Source organism: Gadus morhua, chromosome 4, assembly GCF_902167405.1.
Source record: "Gadus morhua chromosome 4, gadMor3.0, whole genome shotgun sequence".
NCBI lineage: Eukaryota > Metazoa > Chordata > Actinopteri > Gadiformes > Gadidae > Gadus > Gadus morhua.
The window spans coordinates 33,913,370-33,931,384 of record NC_044051.1 but is presented as its reverse complement, the minus strand read 5'-3'; the positions used below and the strand labels follow the sequence as shown (position 1 = coordinate 33,931,384).

Below are 18,015 nucleotides of genomic sequence, written 5' to 3'. Positions count from 1 at the left end.
ACCTACGTCAATCAATTACTTGTCATTGCTAACCATTTTAGTTTTAGCATTGACCTTTTTATGTTTCGGTGAATGGTACGATCCTCTGTGTTTTCATTTTTTTTTTTTACAGACAAATAATCTGTTCTTTGTAGAGTTTTAGTTGGGAACTTTAAGCAACTCCTATATTGTAGCCTGTATTGTACTGAAGGCCTATCTGGTGTAATAAGTGTAAATGCATCATACCTATTAATAATAATTCATAAAACTAATTGTTTGTGTCGGTTATGATGGAGCCTTGTTTCATCCTGCAAACTGGTTTAGTCTCCTCTAAAACCACGTCAGTGTAGAGATTAGACCAGGGGTCTCCAACACGTCGATCGCGAGCTACCGGTAGCTCGCGGGCAGGTTTTCAGTAGCTCGCCTGATAGGTTGACCGAAAAAAATAAAAAAATAAAAAATTATAATAATAATTAAAAAAATTAAAAAAATTAAAAATAATAATATTCCGACGACAGTAAATGCACCTCATCTCACTTACGTTCACATATATGTCACATTGGTGTCCGGTGTAAATGTAGCCAAAGTGACGTTGTGACGTTGAGTGACGTTGTACGCTCGCTAAGCTAAAGTGAGGAGTTTGGTGGTATTAGCAGAACTTTACACAAACAACAAAGATGGAAAACCAAGGTGGCCAAGTCAAGAAAAAGCAGAAAACATACCATTTCCATTTAGAGTGGGAATGCGAGTTCTTCTTTACTAGCGTGAAGGACAAGTGTGTGTGCCTCATATGCGGGAGCAGTGTTTCGGTCGGCAAAAGAGGTAACGTGGAGCGCCACCACACTCAAGTCCACGGTAACTTTGCGCGGGATTTTCCAGCAGGCAGCACTCTACGGACTGAGAAAGTGAACCAGCTGAAAGCAAACCTTAAAAAACAGCAATGTTTATTCATCGGACCGACGAAGAAAGCCAACGCGGCCACGGAGGCATCATTTAAAGTGGCGCACATTTTGACAAAACACAAGAAGCCATACACCGATGGCGGGATGGTGAAGGAAGCAATGACAGCGGTGGCCGACACATTATTCAAGGACCATAAAAGTAAGACTGAAATCATGTCCGCTATCGCTGATGTACAGCTTGGCGCAAACACAGTGGCACGGCGAGTGTCTGCGCTCTCTGCCGATGCAGTGGGTCAGTTGGAGCGGGACATGATTAAATGCAAATGGTTTTCAATTCAATGTGACGAGTCGGTGGATGCGGCTGATACCGCTCAGATGGCTGTGTTTGTCCGGATGGTTTTCGAAGACGCTTCCACCAGAGAGGAGTTTTTAACGTTGCTTCCACTAAAAACCACAACCAGAGGAGTCGATATTTACAACGTTGTGAAAAAGTACTTCGTTGAACATAACGTGCCTATTGAAAAGCTGGTGTCTATTACAACAGACGGCGCACCAGCTATGACAGGACGCCACTCAGGATTTATTGCACTGTGCAAGGCCGACCCGGACTTTCCTAAAATTGTGAACTATCACTGCATCATTCACCAGCAGGCTATATGCGCCAAAGTCATGAGATTTGATCATGTGATGACACCTGTCATTAAGATCATCAACTCCATTCGCGCAAAGGCCAAGCAGCACAGAAGCTTCAAACTGCTCCTCCAGGAACTGTCTGCTGAACACAGTGATCTCCTTCTCCACACTGAGGTGAGGTGGCTGAGCCGAGGAAAAATACTGCATCGCTTCTGCTCATTGCTGAACGAAATCAAGGCTTTCATGGAGTCAAGAGAGGAGGACACTACACTTTTGTCTGATGCTGAGTGGCTGCTTGATCTTGCGTTCCTGACAGACATGACAGAGAAACTCAATCAGCTCAACACCCAGTTACAAGGTAAAGACAGAACAATTTCGGACATGATCAGTGCTGTTAAGGCTTTTAAAGCAAAACTGTCATTCTACCTCCAGCAACTGAAAAACAAAAGACTGCAACACTTCCCAACAGTAGTTAAGATGTTAGATAGCCATGCAGGGGCTGACTTTGTTTTGGATGTCAATAAATATTGTGACCTCATGTCAAAGCTAGGCCAGGAGTTTGAGGATAGGTTCAATGATTTTGATAAGCTGGAGCCATGTGTGGCATTCATTGCCAACCCATTCATGGAGGTAGACATCACAGAGATTTCAGAAAAGATGGCTGAACTGTTCACTGTCAATCCTGTGGAGATGGAGATGGAGGTTATAAATCTCCAGAATCATGTTCAGCTTAAGTCTCAGCAACACTCACAACATTTCTGGAGCCTTGTAGACCCAGAAAACTACAAGAACATTCACCAAGCAGCACTTAAAATTTCTGCTTTATTTGGTTCGACATACCTTTGTGAAGCTGCTTTTTCTGACATGAATGTCATCAAATCTAAATTCAGAACAAGACTGACAGATGAACATTTAAATGACTGTATTAGAGTGAACCTGAGCGCATACACTCCAGCATACACCTCTTTGGTGGACTCCATGCAGTGCCAGTCATCTCACTAAGTTTTAAAAAGAGTGAGTGTACTAATGTTTTCTTGGACCTTTGATGTTGAGTTATTGTGTTATTGTTATTGAGTTGAGTTATTTTTGATAAGCATTGTGTATTGCAATTGCACACGTGTACAAACAGAAGGACTCCATGCAGTGCCAGTCATCTCACTAAGTTTTAAAAAGAGTGAGTGTACTAATGTTTTCTTGGACCTTTGATGTTGAGTTATTAAGTTATTGTATTAGAGTTGAGTTATTTTTGATAAGCATTGTGTATTGCAATTTCACACGTGTACAAACAGAAGCACGTGTGATTAATTAATCAGTTAATCAGTTAATCAGTTAATAAATGCATAATAAATTCATGCATTTATTAATCAGTTCATTAATAAATATGTGCGATGTGATGCAAGTAGCTCTTGGCCACTTAATTTTTTTCTAAGTAGCTCTCAGTTGAAAAAAGGTTGGAGACCCCTGGATTAGACTAACACGCACAAAATTCGCCTCTAATGTCTAATTGGAATTTCTCTGAAGACACAGCAATTGAGATCAAGGTAAAACGCAGCTGCAGGTTAAACCACAAGTACATATGACACAGCAATGGGGCTTAAGACGTCACGTGACTTCTTGAGTTTAAAACCGTGTTAAACTCTCGAAAGTGGCTAAGCTAGCGACAGAGCAATTGCCCCTACAGGTCCATCAGAACATGCACCACAAGATTCATGAACAGTTTCTATCCCAAAGCTATCACCATACTCAACTCTGACATCAAAGCAAGCCCACTAGTTCTGACAGCATTAATCAGTGACATCCACACATAATGCAACACTTTATATATTTTGCACTACTATTTTAAGGCATACAATGGCACTGAGTTGATGGTATAGCGTATGACGACATGAATGTAGTGAGTGAATGAGATGATGAGAATGTATTTTTTATTGACTATTTATTATGTTACCTTTCTTTTTTAAATGAGTCCACTACGTGAGTGCATTGAATTTCGTTGTATTCCCGTGCAATTACAAATAAATAAATCTAAATCTAAATAGCTCTTTGCTCTCTGTCTGTTACTTTTGAGGGGAGCGGGGGGTGTGGCCTTCCAGTCCGTCTGTGTACGAAGCCTTTTCAGCAGGCAGGAGCGCCTGCAGCCACAGGGGGCGCCAATATGCCGATTCCCCACACAATGATATCATAGAAAACCGCCCCGCGGCGCAGAGGATTCTTTTTTGTTTTTGGGGCTCGTGCCGCCCCCAACGTGTCATGAAAAAATGCCGGCCCAGGCACGTACCTGCCGCCCGGTTCGTCCTTGCCCAAAACCCCCTATTCGGGGCAGCCCCGGAAACCCGGATCTACACCGATGATCCCAGTTACACTCGGAAATCACCACAATGTCTCTAGTTTTCAACAGGGTCTCTTTAAATTCCACAAACAAGAGGAGAACACACATAAAGGCATTTGAAGAACCCCACACAGTGCGCATTAAAGGCCCACTATGCAACTTCGGGCATTTCTTCGCTGTTTTCTTGGTTTTGGCACGCACATTTCTCTACACAGCGCCCCCTAAAGCTTCGTAGTAGATATTTCACAACACTGTCGTAACAACTCGTTGACGTCCCTTCCCCATGCTCTTCTACGCGAGCCATGTGCATTTGTTTTCAAAGAAGCCGGCGAATGCGCGGAGCCATGTCCGAAATAGATGTTCATAAAGTGTAGGCAAGGTTATACATTTTTAAAATGGTGTATTTGCATTGCAATAAACATAAATCCATCATTATTTATAGTTGACGGGGAGAATTTATACCCTAGGTTATAATTATTTTATCTTAGGTTGAACAGAACAATCAGTGTAAGAGGTTTGGCCAACATAATAATCGAAATAAACAAGAACCTGGATTCGGGGATTCAGTCTGTATCTGGGGGACGAGACAGACGAACAGTAAAACACCCATGGAAACAAAGGTGTTTATATGGTTGCAACCAAGCAAGCTAGAAACAAACAGGGCTCACAACAAAACGGTCGAGAAAACAATTTTTACAGGGCTCAAAAAAATGGTTGAGCAAAAACATGTAGCCTATACAGAGGCTATCAGAATCAAGAATATTACGCAGACAAAGTTCACCCAAGGGTACTTTCAATTTCAAAAGCAACACGGCCGATTCGGCGTCTGATTTGCAGTCTTCTTTTTCTTTCAGTTCACGCTATTCCTGAAAAGCTTGCCCAACGTTTACTCGTGTCTGGCCTCTCTGTCGGTCTGTCTCCCCTTTCTCTTCTTCTGTTCCTCCGACATTGGGTTTCTCTGTCTCTTTTTAGTCGGCTGATCTATGATGAATATAACAATCCATTAGTTACTTGTGTTTATATCGAGCCGGTTCCGTGTTTGTGGGTCTGTGCCGTAAAGCAATTCGTCACTGTAGTGACCATAGTAGTGACCCTTGCACAGAAGCATACGGCCGACATCTTTCTTTTTTCTGGGTGGAAATAGTAACATAGTTACGCCATTAAATGCGTTTATGGAAACATTTTTAGCGAGAAATGTGCATTTTACTTTCAGAATGTTCGCTCGGTGAATGTGAATGATGTTTGGTTTGATAGTTATGACGAAGAGTGAACGCTCCGTTCACTTGCATGGACAGAGTCTCTGGCTGCTAAGCAACCTCAACGTCTTGGCGGACTATTTCTCTGCTGATCAACACTACGAATGCTGGAAACACACCAGACACACCATGTGAAGTTATTTAACCCGATTATCGTTATTTATGAGTCCTTAGCCCAAGTGAAGGAGTTCAAGTACCTCGGGGTCTTGTTCGCGAGTGAGGGTACTATGGAGCGTGAGATTGGCCGGAGAATCAAAGCAGCGGGGGCGGTATTGCGACCGCTTTACCGCACCGTTGTTACGAAAAGAGAGCTGAGCCGCAAGGCAAAGCTCTCGATCTACCGGTCGATCTTCGTTCCTATCCTCACCTATGGTCATGAGGGTTGGGTGATGACCGAAAGGACGAGATCGCGGGTAAAAGCGGCCGAGATGAGTTTTCTCAGAAGGGTGGCTGGCGTCTCGGGATAGGGTGAGAAGCTCAGTAATCCGTGAGGAACTCGGATTAGAGCCGCTGCTCCTTTACTTAGAAAGGAGTCAGCTGAGGTGGTTCGGGCATCTGGCAAGGATGCCTACTGGGCGCCTCCCTTTGGAGGTGTTTCAGGCACGTCCATTGGGGAGGAGACCTCGGGGAAGACCCAGGACTAGGTGGAGAGATTATATCTCAACACTGGCCTGGGAACGCCTCGGGATCCCCCCGTCAGAGCTGGTCAATGTGGCCCGGGAAAGGGAAGTCTGGAGCCCCCTGCTTGAGCTGCTCCCCCCGCGACCCGACCCCGGATAAACGGATGACGATGAGATGAGATCGTTATTTATATCCGAGATTATTTAATCTAACCCGATCTAAACTCTATCATGCATCCAAACACGGCGGCGTTTGGGTTTCCTACCTCGGACAACAATTGCCTCGCAACTGGCTGTTTATATCTAGCCGGTGCCATGTTTGGGTGTGTTTCTGTGCCGTAAAGCATTTTCGAAACTACAATCTGACTACATTTTCGAGGATACTTCCGCTGCGTCACATCCGGATTGTGTCGGTCCGAACAGATCAAGTTGCATATGCGCTTTTTCACTGGAGAGGCGACATGGGTAAATGACACACCCACCAATCAACCCAGAAATGGATGCAGAACCATCAGCATAACTCTCAACCTGCATACTTAATGTAATTTTGGCTAAAAAAGTTGCATAGTGGGCCTTTAATGCAGTGCACTCATGTGCCGTGAGGGCGGAGCCAGCTGTGTTAGGGGAGGAGGGGAGAGGACGTCATGTTGAGGAAACGAAACCTAAAGAACCCCGACATGTGTGATAAATAACACGCATTAAATAGTCTTAAAGACAGAAAAAACAACAAGGTGAGTAAAGCAGCACAACTTTGAGGGAAGTTTAAAACTCTCTTATGGAATCAGAACAATAATGGACTTGCTCTCAATGCATAAACCTTGTCGTCTGTGTCTAGGAATGGCTAACACTTCCTGGTCTGAGGAGAACTTTTCATGTCCCATCTGTCTGGATGTGTTCAGCAGTCCAGTTTCCACACCATGTGGACACAACTTCTGCAGAACCTGTGTTACTAAGTTCTGGGATGAACAAGTCAAGTACAAATGTCCAGTTTGCAACAAGATTTTCGACATAAGACCTGACCTACAGGTCAATACCCTCTTATCAGAGCTGGCTACTCCGTTTAGAAAGTCCTTACGAGCAAAAAAGCAGCGATGTGTTGAACCAGGAGAAGTTCCCTGTGACGTCTGTATTGGGACCCAGCTGAAGGCTGTGAAGTCCTGCCTAGTGTGTTTCACCTCTTACTGCCAAACCCACCTGGAGCCACATCAGAGAGTAGCAGGCCTGAAGAAACATCGGCTGGTCGAGCCTATGGACCGTCTGGAAGACAGGATGTGTAAGAAACACGACCGACTTCTGGAGCTCTTCTGCCAGACTGAACAGGTGTTTGTGTGTCAGTTCTGCACAGAGGGTGATCACAGGTCCCATCCTGTTGTACCTCTAAAGGAGGAATATGAAGTGAAGGTGGGCCAGCTGGGGAAGATAGAGGCTGAAGTTCAGCAGATGATCCATAACAGAATACAAATTATTCAGGGCATTAAAGACACAGTAGAATTAAACAAAAAAGACTGCGATAGAGAGATAGCCGATGGTTTGCTGGTCTTCACCACTCTGAAGCGCTGCATTGGAAAATGCCAGGATGATTTCCATCGAGCGGTTAAAGAGAAACTCAATTCCACAGAGAAACGAGCTGAAGACCTCATCAAAGAGCTGGAGCAGGAAATAAATGACCTGACCAATAGAAGCTCAGAAGTGAAGCAACTCTCACACAATGAAGACCCCCTCCACTTCCTCCAGGCCTTCAGATCCCTGAAGGATCCTCCACCCACCAGGGACTGGACGACGGTGGAGGTCCGTCCTCCGTCATACATAGGGACCTTGAGGAGATCACTGGATAAGCTGGAAGAGACTCTGAACATGGAGATGAAGAAGCTGCGTGATGCTGAACTGAAAAGGGTCCAGCAGTATGAAGTAGATGTGACTCTGGATCCTCATACAGCTTATCCCAAGCTCATCATGTCTGAGGATGGGAAACAAGTACATTATGGAGGTGTAAGGAAAAAACTCCTAACCAACCCTAAGAGATTTAATCGGTATACATGTGTTCTCACAAGGCAGTGCTTCTCCTCAGGGAGATTTTACTTTGAGGTCCAGGTTAAAGACAAGACTGAATGGTGTTTAGGAGTGGCCAGAGAGTCCATAGACAGAAAAGGTTGCATCATATTCAGCCCTAAAACAGGTTACTGGACTCTTTACTTCAAAAAGGATACGTTGTTATTCGGTGAGGACCCTGATATCCGTCCGAGAGCTGAGCTCCAGAAGGTGGGGGTGTTTGTTGATTATGATGAGGGTCTTGTCTCCTTCTATGATGTGCAAGCCAGGGTTCATATCTACTCTGCTGCTGGCTGCAACTTTAGAGAGCCTCTCTATCCACTCCTCAGTCCAGGTGACCATCGGGTTGGTGCAAACTTTGCCCCCCTGATCATCTCACCTGTCAATCAAACAGATTAAGACACTGTTCGATGATAAAATATACAAACAACAACAACTAATGATATTTCCTGAATAAGAATATCAGATTTGAGAGAACTGCATTAATATTGTACTGCTGTCTTTTAACAAGGATTATAATAACCTTGACTATTATAAAATATATCCCATTGTAAATTGTTAAGTTCCACCGTATTCTTCAATTTAGTTTCTAAAAAATATTTTCATGTTTATTGCTAAAATGCTTTCATTCATGATGTTTGGAGGATATTGCTTTTTATCATATCATACAATAAATACGCAATTAAATCATTTTTCTTCAGATTTCCAAAAAAAAAAAATTGTTTAGTCAAATATTTTAAGAACCTGAACTTGATTAGCTCAGATTTTAAAAAACAAACACAAACACACTGGCTTATCTTATCTTCAACATTTCTGTCAGGCATTGTCCTGTCTTTAAGTATTCTATTAAATTGAATCAAGAAAATAAAACGTGTCAAACATGAAGGATTGTTAGATACTGTATGTGTCCCAACGAATTGCCCCTCATACTCGTATAAAGTTTATAGTGCTACTTGTGTTTTTAGTAACAGGACCGAGCTGATGTGTAATGCCTACTTTTACCGTCAGGTTGGGGAAGCTGTTCGACCATTGAAGCTGATCACACACGCAGCTGATCACACTGCGTCCGTCTATCCTCTGTCTCTAGATTTGTGTTCCCCAAAGACTACGGTTGTCATGTGAGTCTGCAGACTGGCAGAGTGATGCACGCCACTGGTTAAATGTGCACTGCTCAATGGTTTAGTGATCGCTTCAGGTTGTAAGCATCGTGTAGCGGGGCCCTAGCTTTAGACGGGGCCCCACACTGAGGTAACTGGACAGAAGAGACAGATTCAAACTCTAGACCCTGTTTCACTATGTGTTGCTGTTATTCATTTGTTTGTTTGTTTGGGCGTCCCCACGGTTATCACCGTGACAACGCTGAGCATCGGCGCCAGGAACTCGCTGCCCAAGCTGGCGTCCGCCGTCACCATGTGCTGGATCATCAGCGCGTGCCACGCCGGCCTTCATCTTCTCCGCACTCATCGAGCTCACCGCCGTCGACCAGCGACCAAGCGGAGCTGGGCCCGGGGCGACAGGGAAGCACCGTAGGCCCAGCACCCAAAGGTGACAATTCTTCATCATCCGTCACCATGGAGACCGGCTGTTGAGTCATTAGCAGATGCTATTATCGAAAAAGAACTTTATTGATTCAGTTAAAAACAAGAAAATAAGGTTTACACTGACATGTGATTACGTATTCATTTGAGTATCTGTGGATAGCCGTCGTTATTCTAGGGTTTAGGTATTATTTCTTCCTCTCTCTTGTCTCCTCCTTCCTCCCCCTCCTCCTCCATCCCTCCTCCTCCCTCCCTCAACACCTCCTCCCTCCCCCTACCCATCCTTTTCTCTTCACCCACCCTTTCTCTTCCCCTTCCTCATCCTTCCCCTCCTGTCCCTAAAAACCTCCACTCAAACTCTTCATCCTCTTCTTCCTCTCCTAATCCTCTCCTTCCTTTTCCTCTCACCCACTCTCCATCTCCTCTACCTCCTCCTCCTCACCCTCCCCCCTCTTCCTCCTCACCCTCCTCACCCTCCTCTACCTCCTCCTCCTGTGTGTGTGTGGCCGCGTACCTGCCCCTGTGTTTGTGTGTTTGTGTTTGTGCGTGTCTGTCTGTTTGTAACAGATAGAGTAAATGGGTTAGAGATAATGTGTGTTCCTGAACCAAAGCTAGCTTCCTGAATGAACAGTTTCTTGATAAAGTTTATGTTTTCGTTTTGTTCCGGTATGTTTTGTTTCTATCACGGGGAACAAGGCGCTGAACGGTGGTCCTCGTTCCTTTGTATACATTGATTCTATTGGCTCATCTTATCCTGGACCTTTCTGTTAGGCATTCTCCTGACTTAATCTGTTTAATTAAGTTGAATAAAGGCAAAAACGTGTTAAACAACAAGGAATGTTGAGTGAATACGTGTCACATTTTTCCTGTGTGTCTGTGTGGGTGTGTGCGTGTGTGATACCCACTTTTACCAGCAGGGGGTGCACTAGTTCTTCAAACGGGGCAAACTTTCAAAAAGCAAAAGGAAATCTCTCGTTCTGCACCGGCTCACTATAACTCCCGAAAGAAGAGAACACACATCAACGCATTTGAAGAAGCCACACAGTGCGCATTGAATCAGTGCGCTCATGTGCCGTGGGGGCGGAGCCAGGTGTTAGGGGAGGAGCCAGGCGTTAGGGGAGGAGAGGAGTGGACGTCAGGTTGAGGAAACGAAACCAAAGGTTCATAAACCAAAGCAACCCGACGTGGAACCATTTCTCTATAAGGAGAAAAACAACACACATTAAACAGTCTGACAGACAGAAACAACAACAAGGTGAGTAAAGCATCACGACTTTGAGAGAAGTTAAAACTACTTTTCCCGTTATGGAATTAAAAAAAATAATGGAATTATTTCAATGCATAAACCTTGTCGTCTGTGTCTAGGAATGGCCTCTGCTTACACTTCCTTGTCTGAGGAGAACTTTTCATGTTCCATCTGTCTGGATGTGTTCAGCAGTCCAGTTTCAACACCATGTGGACACAACTTCTGCAGAACCTGTATTAATATGTTCTGGGATGAACAAGTCCAGTGCAAATGTCCTTTTTGCAACGAGCTTTTCCACGCAAGACCTCATCTACGTGTCAATATACTCTTATCAGAGTTGACTGCTCAGATTAAAAAGTCTGTACGAGTAAAAGAGCAGCCTTTTGTTGAATCTGCAGAAGTTCCCTGTGACATCTGTACTGGGACCGAGCTGGCCGTGAAGTTCTGCCTAGTGTGTTTAACCTCTTACTGCCAAACCCACCTGGAGCCACATCATAGAGTCACAGGCCTGAAGAAACATCAGCTGGTCGAGCCTATGGATAGGATGTGTAAGAAACACGACCGACCTCTGGGGCTCTTCTGCAAGACTGAACAGGTGTGTGTGTGTCAGTCCTGCACAGAGACAGACCACACGTTCCACCCTGTTGTACCTCTAAAGGAGGTGTATGAAGTGAAGATGGCCCAGCTGGGGAAAATAGAGGCTGAAGTTCAGCAGATGATCCAGAACAGAATACGAATGATTCAGGGGATTAAAGACACAGTAGAATTTAGCAAAAAAGAGGCAAATAGAGCGATAGCCGATGGTGTGCAGGTCCTCACCGCTCTGAAGCGGCGCATTGCAAAATGCCAGGATGATTTCTATCGAGCAGTTAAAGAGAAACTCATTGTCACAGAGAAACAAGCTGAAGACCTCATCAAAGAGCTGGAGCAGGAAATAAAAGACTTTACTAATAGAAGCTCAGAGGTGAAGCAGCTCTCACACAATAAAGACCACCTCCACTTCCTCCAGGCCTTCAGATCCCTGAAGAATCCTCCATCCAGCAGGGACTGGATGACGGTGGAGGTCCGTCCTCCGTCATATGTAGGGACCTTGAGGAGATCCATGGATCAGCTGGAGGAGACTCTGAACATGGAGATGAAGAAGGTGCCTGACCTGAAACCAGGCATAAAGAAGTGTAAGTGTTTGTTTGCTTCATCACAACACACACCAACTATTTATATGGAAAGTCCATGTACACAGCAGTAGGTGATGTAAGTTAATTTAAATGCTACTGTGAATAAAAAAGATGGTTGACTTCAATTATCTTACGTATATTAATATTGTTATCGATCACAATCACAATTAATCCTATCTTTAATATTGATAATAATATTGATAATAGCTGTAATGTTTTTTTTCAGCGTTATTACTAGGACTATTATAAATGTTGGTAAATAATTCTAAGATTTGTCATTGTTTTATTTTATAAATGATATCATTACTACCATTATTTTATGAGGCATAACATAATGTTTCGAATATAGTAATTATGTGTTTTTTGTACTCAAAACATGACATAAAATGTATCTGGTTTATTGTCAAGTTTGCCGGAAATACATGATACATGGCCTCGAAACATAAGAACCCTACTGTATTCCTTAGTATTATTTGAGGTCCTACAAAAAACGTAGGAACCCTATTGTATTCGTAAGCATTATTATTTATATATAATAATGCAAATTCGGCCATATCTCAAAATCGACATGGTCAAAATAAAATTATTGGCAGGTTTGTAAAACTCTTAAAATGAGTTATGGATGCAAGGATGGGCCAGAATTAACTATAGGTGGCACTATAGTAAGCCTTTCAAGTGCAGCATACTCAACAGGCTGCTATTTCCACTAGGAAAGTGCAATATGCATGAAACTTTGTATGCATGCACCATTCGTCATGCAGGCATTTCTGTGCGGCTCAGCAGCCTAATCATGTCTTTATCTCCCGTCAGATGCTTGTGAACTCACACTGGACCCGAACACAGCCCACAGAAAACTCTCTCTGTCTGAGGACAACAGAGAGGTGACACTGCTTAGATGCAATCAAGGGTATCCTGGTCACCCAGAAAGATTTGACTATTGTAGACAAGTGTTGTGCAGAGAGGGCATGACTGGCCGCTGTTACTGGGAGGTAGAGTGGAAGGAAAGGGTGGATATAGGAGTGACATACAGAGGAATCACAAGGAGAGGATGTGGGGATGATAGCATGCTTGGAGAGAACAACATGTCTTGGTGTCTTCATTGTGATGATAATAATGGTGATGATTTTTTCTCTGCCCACTTCAACGGTAGACAAACAGGCATACCTGTCCCCTCTTGCTCTAACACAATAGGAGTGTATCTGGACCAGCCTGCTGGCATTCTGTCCTTCTACGAAGTGTCCCAAGATGTAGGAGGGACCTCAGACACACTGACACACATCCACACCTTCCAGCATACATTCACTCAGGACCTCTACCCTGGGTTTATGTTGTATGATTATGGTTCCACAGTGTCTCTGTGTCGGTTATAGTCTCTTCCCTCCCTACCTTCCTTGCTGCATGGTGGGATTGTGGTCTCTAGACTGAGTGACTTTCAAACGGTTGTATCCTTTGTGTCTGTATTTTTCCTTGTCAGTGTGTAAATGCAGCGGGTCTAGGGAGGGTTTTGTTATCTTTGCCGCCAGCCAGCTATTGCTGGGCAGCATTTCTGTTTGGACACAATGACAGAGATGACCAAACTCAGAGGTCGTGGGCCATGGTATATGGCGACAGTTTTGACAGAATGTCAGTTGTTTTTGACAGTCTGTCAAAAACATGGAAGAAGTGAAAATCCAAGACAATTTTAACGCAAACAATTGTTTGTCAAGTCAGTAAAAAACCTAATGCAGGTTAAAGAAAAGGGGTCTTCTCTGACCAAGACATCAACAGGTTGAAGAATATCAGAGAACTGAATGATGATGAAGGTTAAAAGATAATCAGCATTGTAGAGAATATTTACGTAAATAACAAAATAAGAAGCTATCCACAAAAATCCATTGACATACAGTAGCTCTATATCTCTATGTGTGTAGCAATAACTGCAGCATGTTGACTTGAAATCGAGAATTCATGGAGTATGCATGCTGTTTTTCTTGTACATACATTGTCATTAAAAAAAATATCCCTCCCATAACTTACACACTCATAACTCACACACACTCATAACTCTCTCACACTCATAACTCACTCACTTTTTTACTATTACATGAATGGGTTGGTATTTAATGATAACCCTGTTTCCGTATCCCTCCGAGAGCTGAGCTCCAGAAGGTGGGGGTGTTTGCAGATTATGATTATGTGTTACACGCCTCTACACCCCCACTGGCCTTGCAGTGGCAGTGCAATGGTCTTTGGGTGGGGCACGGGCACAATCAAGTTAATTGTGCACACCTGCAAAGGTGTGCTTAAAAGCCATGCCTTCAGCCTCAGAAAGGGGCTTGCTTTCTCGTGACAACATGTGCTACTGTCAAGACTTTTAACGTACAATTATTTATGAAAGTAAAACACTTTACTGTTGGATTTAAACTCTGTGGTCTGTCGCCATATTTTATTGCAGCTTCCGAGCCAGTCTTAACATGGGGGCACGTCCGAGACTTCTTGAACCTTTTAGGGAGACGGGACCAGAGTTTTTTGTTCAATTTTCTTTGTTGTTAATCTGAGTAGGGTCGTTTTGACCTACTCAGATTCTGGTTTATTGTCAAGTTTGCCGGAAATACATGATACATGGCCTCGAAACATAAGAACCCTACTGTATTCCTTAGTATTATTTGAGGTCCTACAAAAAACGTAGGAACCCTATTGTATTCGTAAGCATTATTATTTATATATAATAATGCAAATTCGGCCATATCTCAAAATCGACATGGTCAAAATAAAATTATTGGCAGGTTTGTAAAACTCTTAAAATGAGTTATGGATGCAAGGATGGGCCAGAATTAACTATAGGTGGCACTATAGTAAGCCTTTCAAGTGCAGCATACTCAACAGGCTGCTATTTCCACTAGGAAAGTGCAATATGCATGAAACTTTGTATGCATGCACCATTCGTCATGCAGGCATTTCTGTGCGGCTCAGCAGCCTAATCATGTCTTTATCTCCCGTCAGATGCTTGTGAACTCACACTGGACCCGAACACAGCCCACAGAAAACTCTCTCTGTCTGAGGACAACAGAGAGGTGACACTGCTTAGATGCAATCAAGGGTATCCTGGTCACCCAGAAAGATTTGACTATTGTAGACAAGTGTTGTGCAGAGAGGGCATGACTGGCCGCTGTTACTGGGAGGTAGAGTGGAAGGAAAGGGTGGATATAGGAGTGACATACAGAGGAATCACAAGGAGAGGATGTGGGGATGATAGCATGCTTGGAGAGAACAACATGTCTTGGTGTCTTCATTGTGATGATAATAATGGTGATGATTTTTTCTCTGCCCACTTCAACGGTAGACAAACAGGCATACCTGTCCCCTCTTGCTCTAACACAATAGGAGTGTATCTGGACCAGCCTGCTGGCATTCTGTCCTTCTACGAAGTGTCCCAAGATGTAGGAGGGACCTCAGACACACTGACACACATCCACACCTTCCAGCATACATTCACTCAGGACCTCTACCCTGGGTTTATGTTGTATGATTATGGTTCCACAGTGTCTCTGTGTCGGTTATAGTCTCTTCCCTCCCTACCTTCCTTGCTGCATGGTGGGATTGTGGTCTCTAGACTGAGTGACTTTCAAACGGTTGTATCCTTTGTGTCTGTATTTTTCCTTGTCAGTGTGTAAATGCAGCGGGTCTAGGGAGGGTTTTGTTATCTTTGCCGCCAGCCAGCTATTGCTGGGCAGCATTTCTGTTTGGACACAATGACAGAGATGACCAAACTCAGAGGTCGTGGGCCATGGTATATGGCGACAGTTTTGACAGAATGTCAGTTGTTTTTGACAGTCTGTCAAAAACATGGAAGAAGTGAAAATCCAAGACAATTTTAACGCAAACAATTGTTTGTCAAGTCAGTAAAAAACCTAATGCAGGTTAAAGAAAAGGGGTCTTCTCTGACCAAGACATCAACAGGTTGAAGAATATCAGAGAACTGAATGATGATGAAGGTTAAAAGATAATCAGCATTGTAGAGAATATTTACGTAAATAACAAAATAAGAAGCTATCCACAAAAATCCATTGACATACAGTAGCTCTATATCTCTATGTGTGTAGCAATAACTGCAGCATGTTGACTTGAAATCGAGAATTCATGGAGTATGCATGCTGTTTTTCTTGTACATACATTGTCATTAAAAAAAATATCCCTCCCATAACTTACACACTCATAACTCACACACACTCATAACTCTCTCACACTCATAACTCACTCACTTTTTTACTATTACATGAATGGGTTGGTATTTAATGATAACCCTGTTTCCGTATCCCTCCGAGAGCTGAGCTCCAGAAGGTGGGGGTGTTTGCAGATTATGATTATGTGTTACACGCCTCTACACCCCCACTGGCCTTGCAGTGGCAGTGCAATGGTCTTTGGGTGGGGCACGGGCACAATCAAGTTAATTGTGCACACCTGCAAAGGTGTGCTTAAAAGCCATGCCTTCAGCCTCAGAAAGGGGCTTGCTTTCTCGTGACAACATGTGCTACTGTCAAGACTTTTAACGTACAATTATTTATGAAAGTAAAACACTTTACTGTTGGATTTAAACTCTGTGGTCTGTCGCCATATTTTATTGCAGCTTCCGAGCCAGTCTTAACATGGGGGCACGTCCGAGACTTCTTGAACCTTTTAGGGAGACGGGACCAGAGTTTTTTGTTCAATTTTCTTTGTTGTTAATCTGAGTAGGGTCGTTTTGACCTGTTTTTAGAACTGGTTTTTGCACTCCCTGGAAAGATTAGTGTGTGGAGAGGCTACCCCGTGGAGAAGGCATGCTAGCCTCGAGCCCGGTATGCCTCAGAAGATGGTAAGGTTATTCTAGCTAACTCGAATAGGTCTGTGGATTGCTTTCCTCGTCAACATGTCTACCGATTTTTGACAAACAGCCATACTCACCACTCTTTTGTCTGGAGCAATTTTGAGCCATGTATTTAACCTGTTCATTAAGAAATCTGTAGCTTTTGTACGTGTAGCCTTTAGTGAGAGCTAATTGCTGCTGATTGACTGGTCAGTGCAGGTTCATTAACAGAAAGCATGTGGTGTTATATCTGTGTGGACATGCCCACTTTGTGTGAAGATCAGCATTTTTGATGCTTATTAAATGAGTGAGTTGTACGTGGAACTGACCTTTAGTGAGATGGTGGTCCACCCACTTTTGTAGATCACCTGTGTAGGTTGCTAGCCAGGTGAAGGCAGCAACTTTTGTTTGTGTGGTAGTGAGCCACACTAGTGATCAGTGCTGTGGGTGTGAGCCACACTAGTGATCAGTGTTGTGGGTGTGGCTTTCCATTTTGAGTGGTCACAGGTGTGTGCTACACTGAACTTGTTACACCCCCACTGGCCTTGGAGTGCAATGGTATTTTGGTGGTGCACAGGCACAATCAAGTTAATTGTGCACACCTGCGAAGGTGTGCTTTAAATCCATGCCTTCAGCTTCAGAAGGGGGATTGCTTCCCGTGACAACATGTGCTACTCTCCAGACTTTCAACAATTATTTATGAAAGTAAAACACTTTATTTCGGGATTTAAACTCTGGTCTGTCGCCGTGCTTTGTTGTGGTTTCCGAGCCGTAAACATGGTCGTAACACCATGTTTACATGAAGGAGGTGTAAACTCTGCCCCCTAGATCATATAACCTGTAAATTAAACAGACAAGGACTTTTGTTTAATAATAAAATAATCAAGCAACCCAAACGACTAATGCTTCCTGAATTAGAATCTCAACTATGTGAGATCTGTGATAGTTTAATGTTGTACTGCTGTCATTTAGCCAAGAGTTAACAAGAAATCATTAGGAAAATAACCCTTAATTTAAAAAATATTGGCCATTATACATAATTAGATTCCACTACATTCTTCAAAGTGTGATTTCTGTGTTTCTTTTTGGTTTATTGCTATACAATTGCACATTTATAGCATGTTTCGAGGATACGGTTTATCATACTAATATACTATACATACTTAACATTACTATCAGTTAATATTTCGCAATCATGTACACTTTTCTGAAATCAATAAAATCGAAGAAAATTGAATCTGTACATGCTTAATGGAAAAATCTTTTCACGGGAAAAGTAACACTACCTTCGATCCGTTCATCACATATTTGAAGAACTTTAACTGAAAAATATGTTTTTTAATATGTTTTGCCTATGCACTGTGTGACAGTTTGTGTGTGTGTGTGTGTGTGTGCCCGCGTACATCTGTGTTTGCGTGTATGTGTTTGTAACAGAGAGGTCTAAGGGGGAGAAAGGATTATGTTTG

The 18,015-nt window shown here is 43.3% G+C and overlaps 3 protein-coding genes across 3 annotated transcripts; all 3 read left to right on the top strand.

The window, feature by feature from the left end:
* Positions 1 to 6,346: 6,346 nt before the first annotated feature.
* On the top strand, positions 6,347 to 9,104 carry LOC115542323 (E3 ubiquitin-protein ligase TRIM39-like). The gene is made up of 2 exons (XM_030354570.1): positions 6,347 to 6,450; positions 6,555 to 9,104. The coding sequence occupies exon 2, from the start codon at positions 6,557 to 6,559 to the stop codon at positions 8,165 to 8,167; it is 1,611 nt and encodes a 536-aa protein (XP_030210430.1). The 5' UTR covers positions 6,347 to 6,450; positions 6,555 to 6,556; the 3' UTR covers positions 8,168 to 9,104.
* A 2,401-nt stretch (positions 9,105 to 11,505) lies between these two features.
* Positions 11,506 to 14,274, top strand: LOC115542380 (stonustoxin subunit beta-like). The gene is made up of 2 exons (XM_030354647.1): positions 11,506 to 11,727; positions 12,538 to 14,274. The coding sequence occupies exons 1-2, from the start codon at positions 11,604 to 11,606 to the stop codon at positions 13,095 to 13,097; spliced, it is 684 nt and encodes a 227-aa protein (XP_030210507.1). The 5' UTR covers positions 11,506 to 11,603; the 3' UTR covers positions 13,098 to 14,274.
* Positions 14,275 to 14,690: 416 nt separating this feature from the next.
* LOC115541742 (stonustoxin subunit beta-like) lies at positions 14,691 to 17,704 on the top strand (the record flags this gene model as incomplete). Its single annotated transcript, XM_030353590.1, has 1 exon — positions 14,691 to 17,704. A coding segment is annotated over one exon (579 nt), but the record flags the coding sequence as incomplete, so codon positions are not given.
* Positions 17,705 to 18,015: the final 311 nt, after the last annotated feature.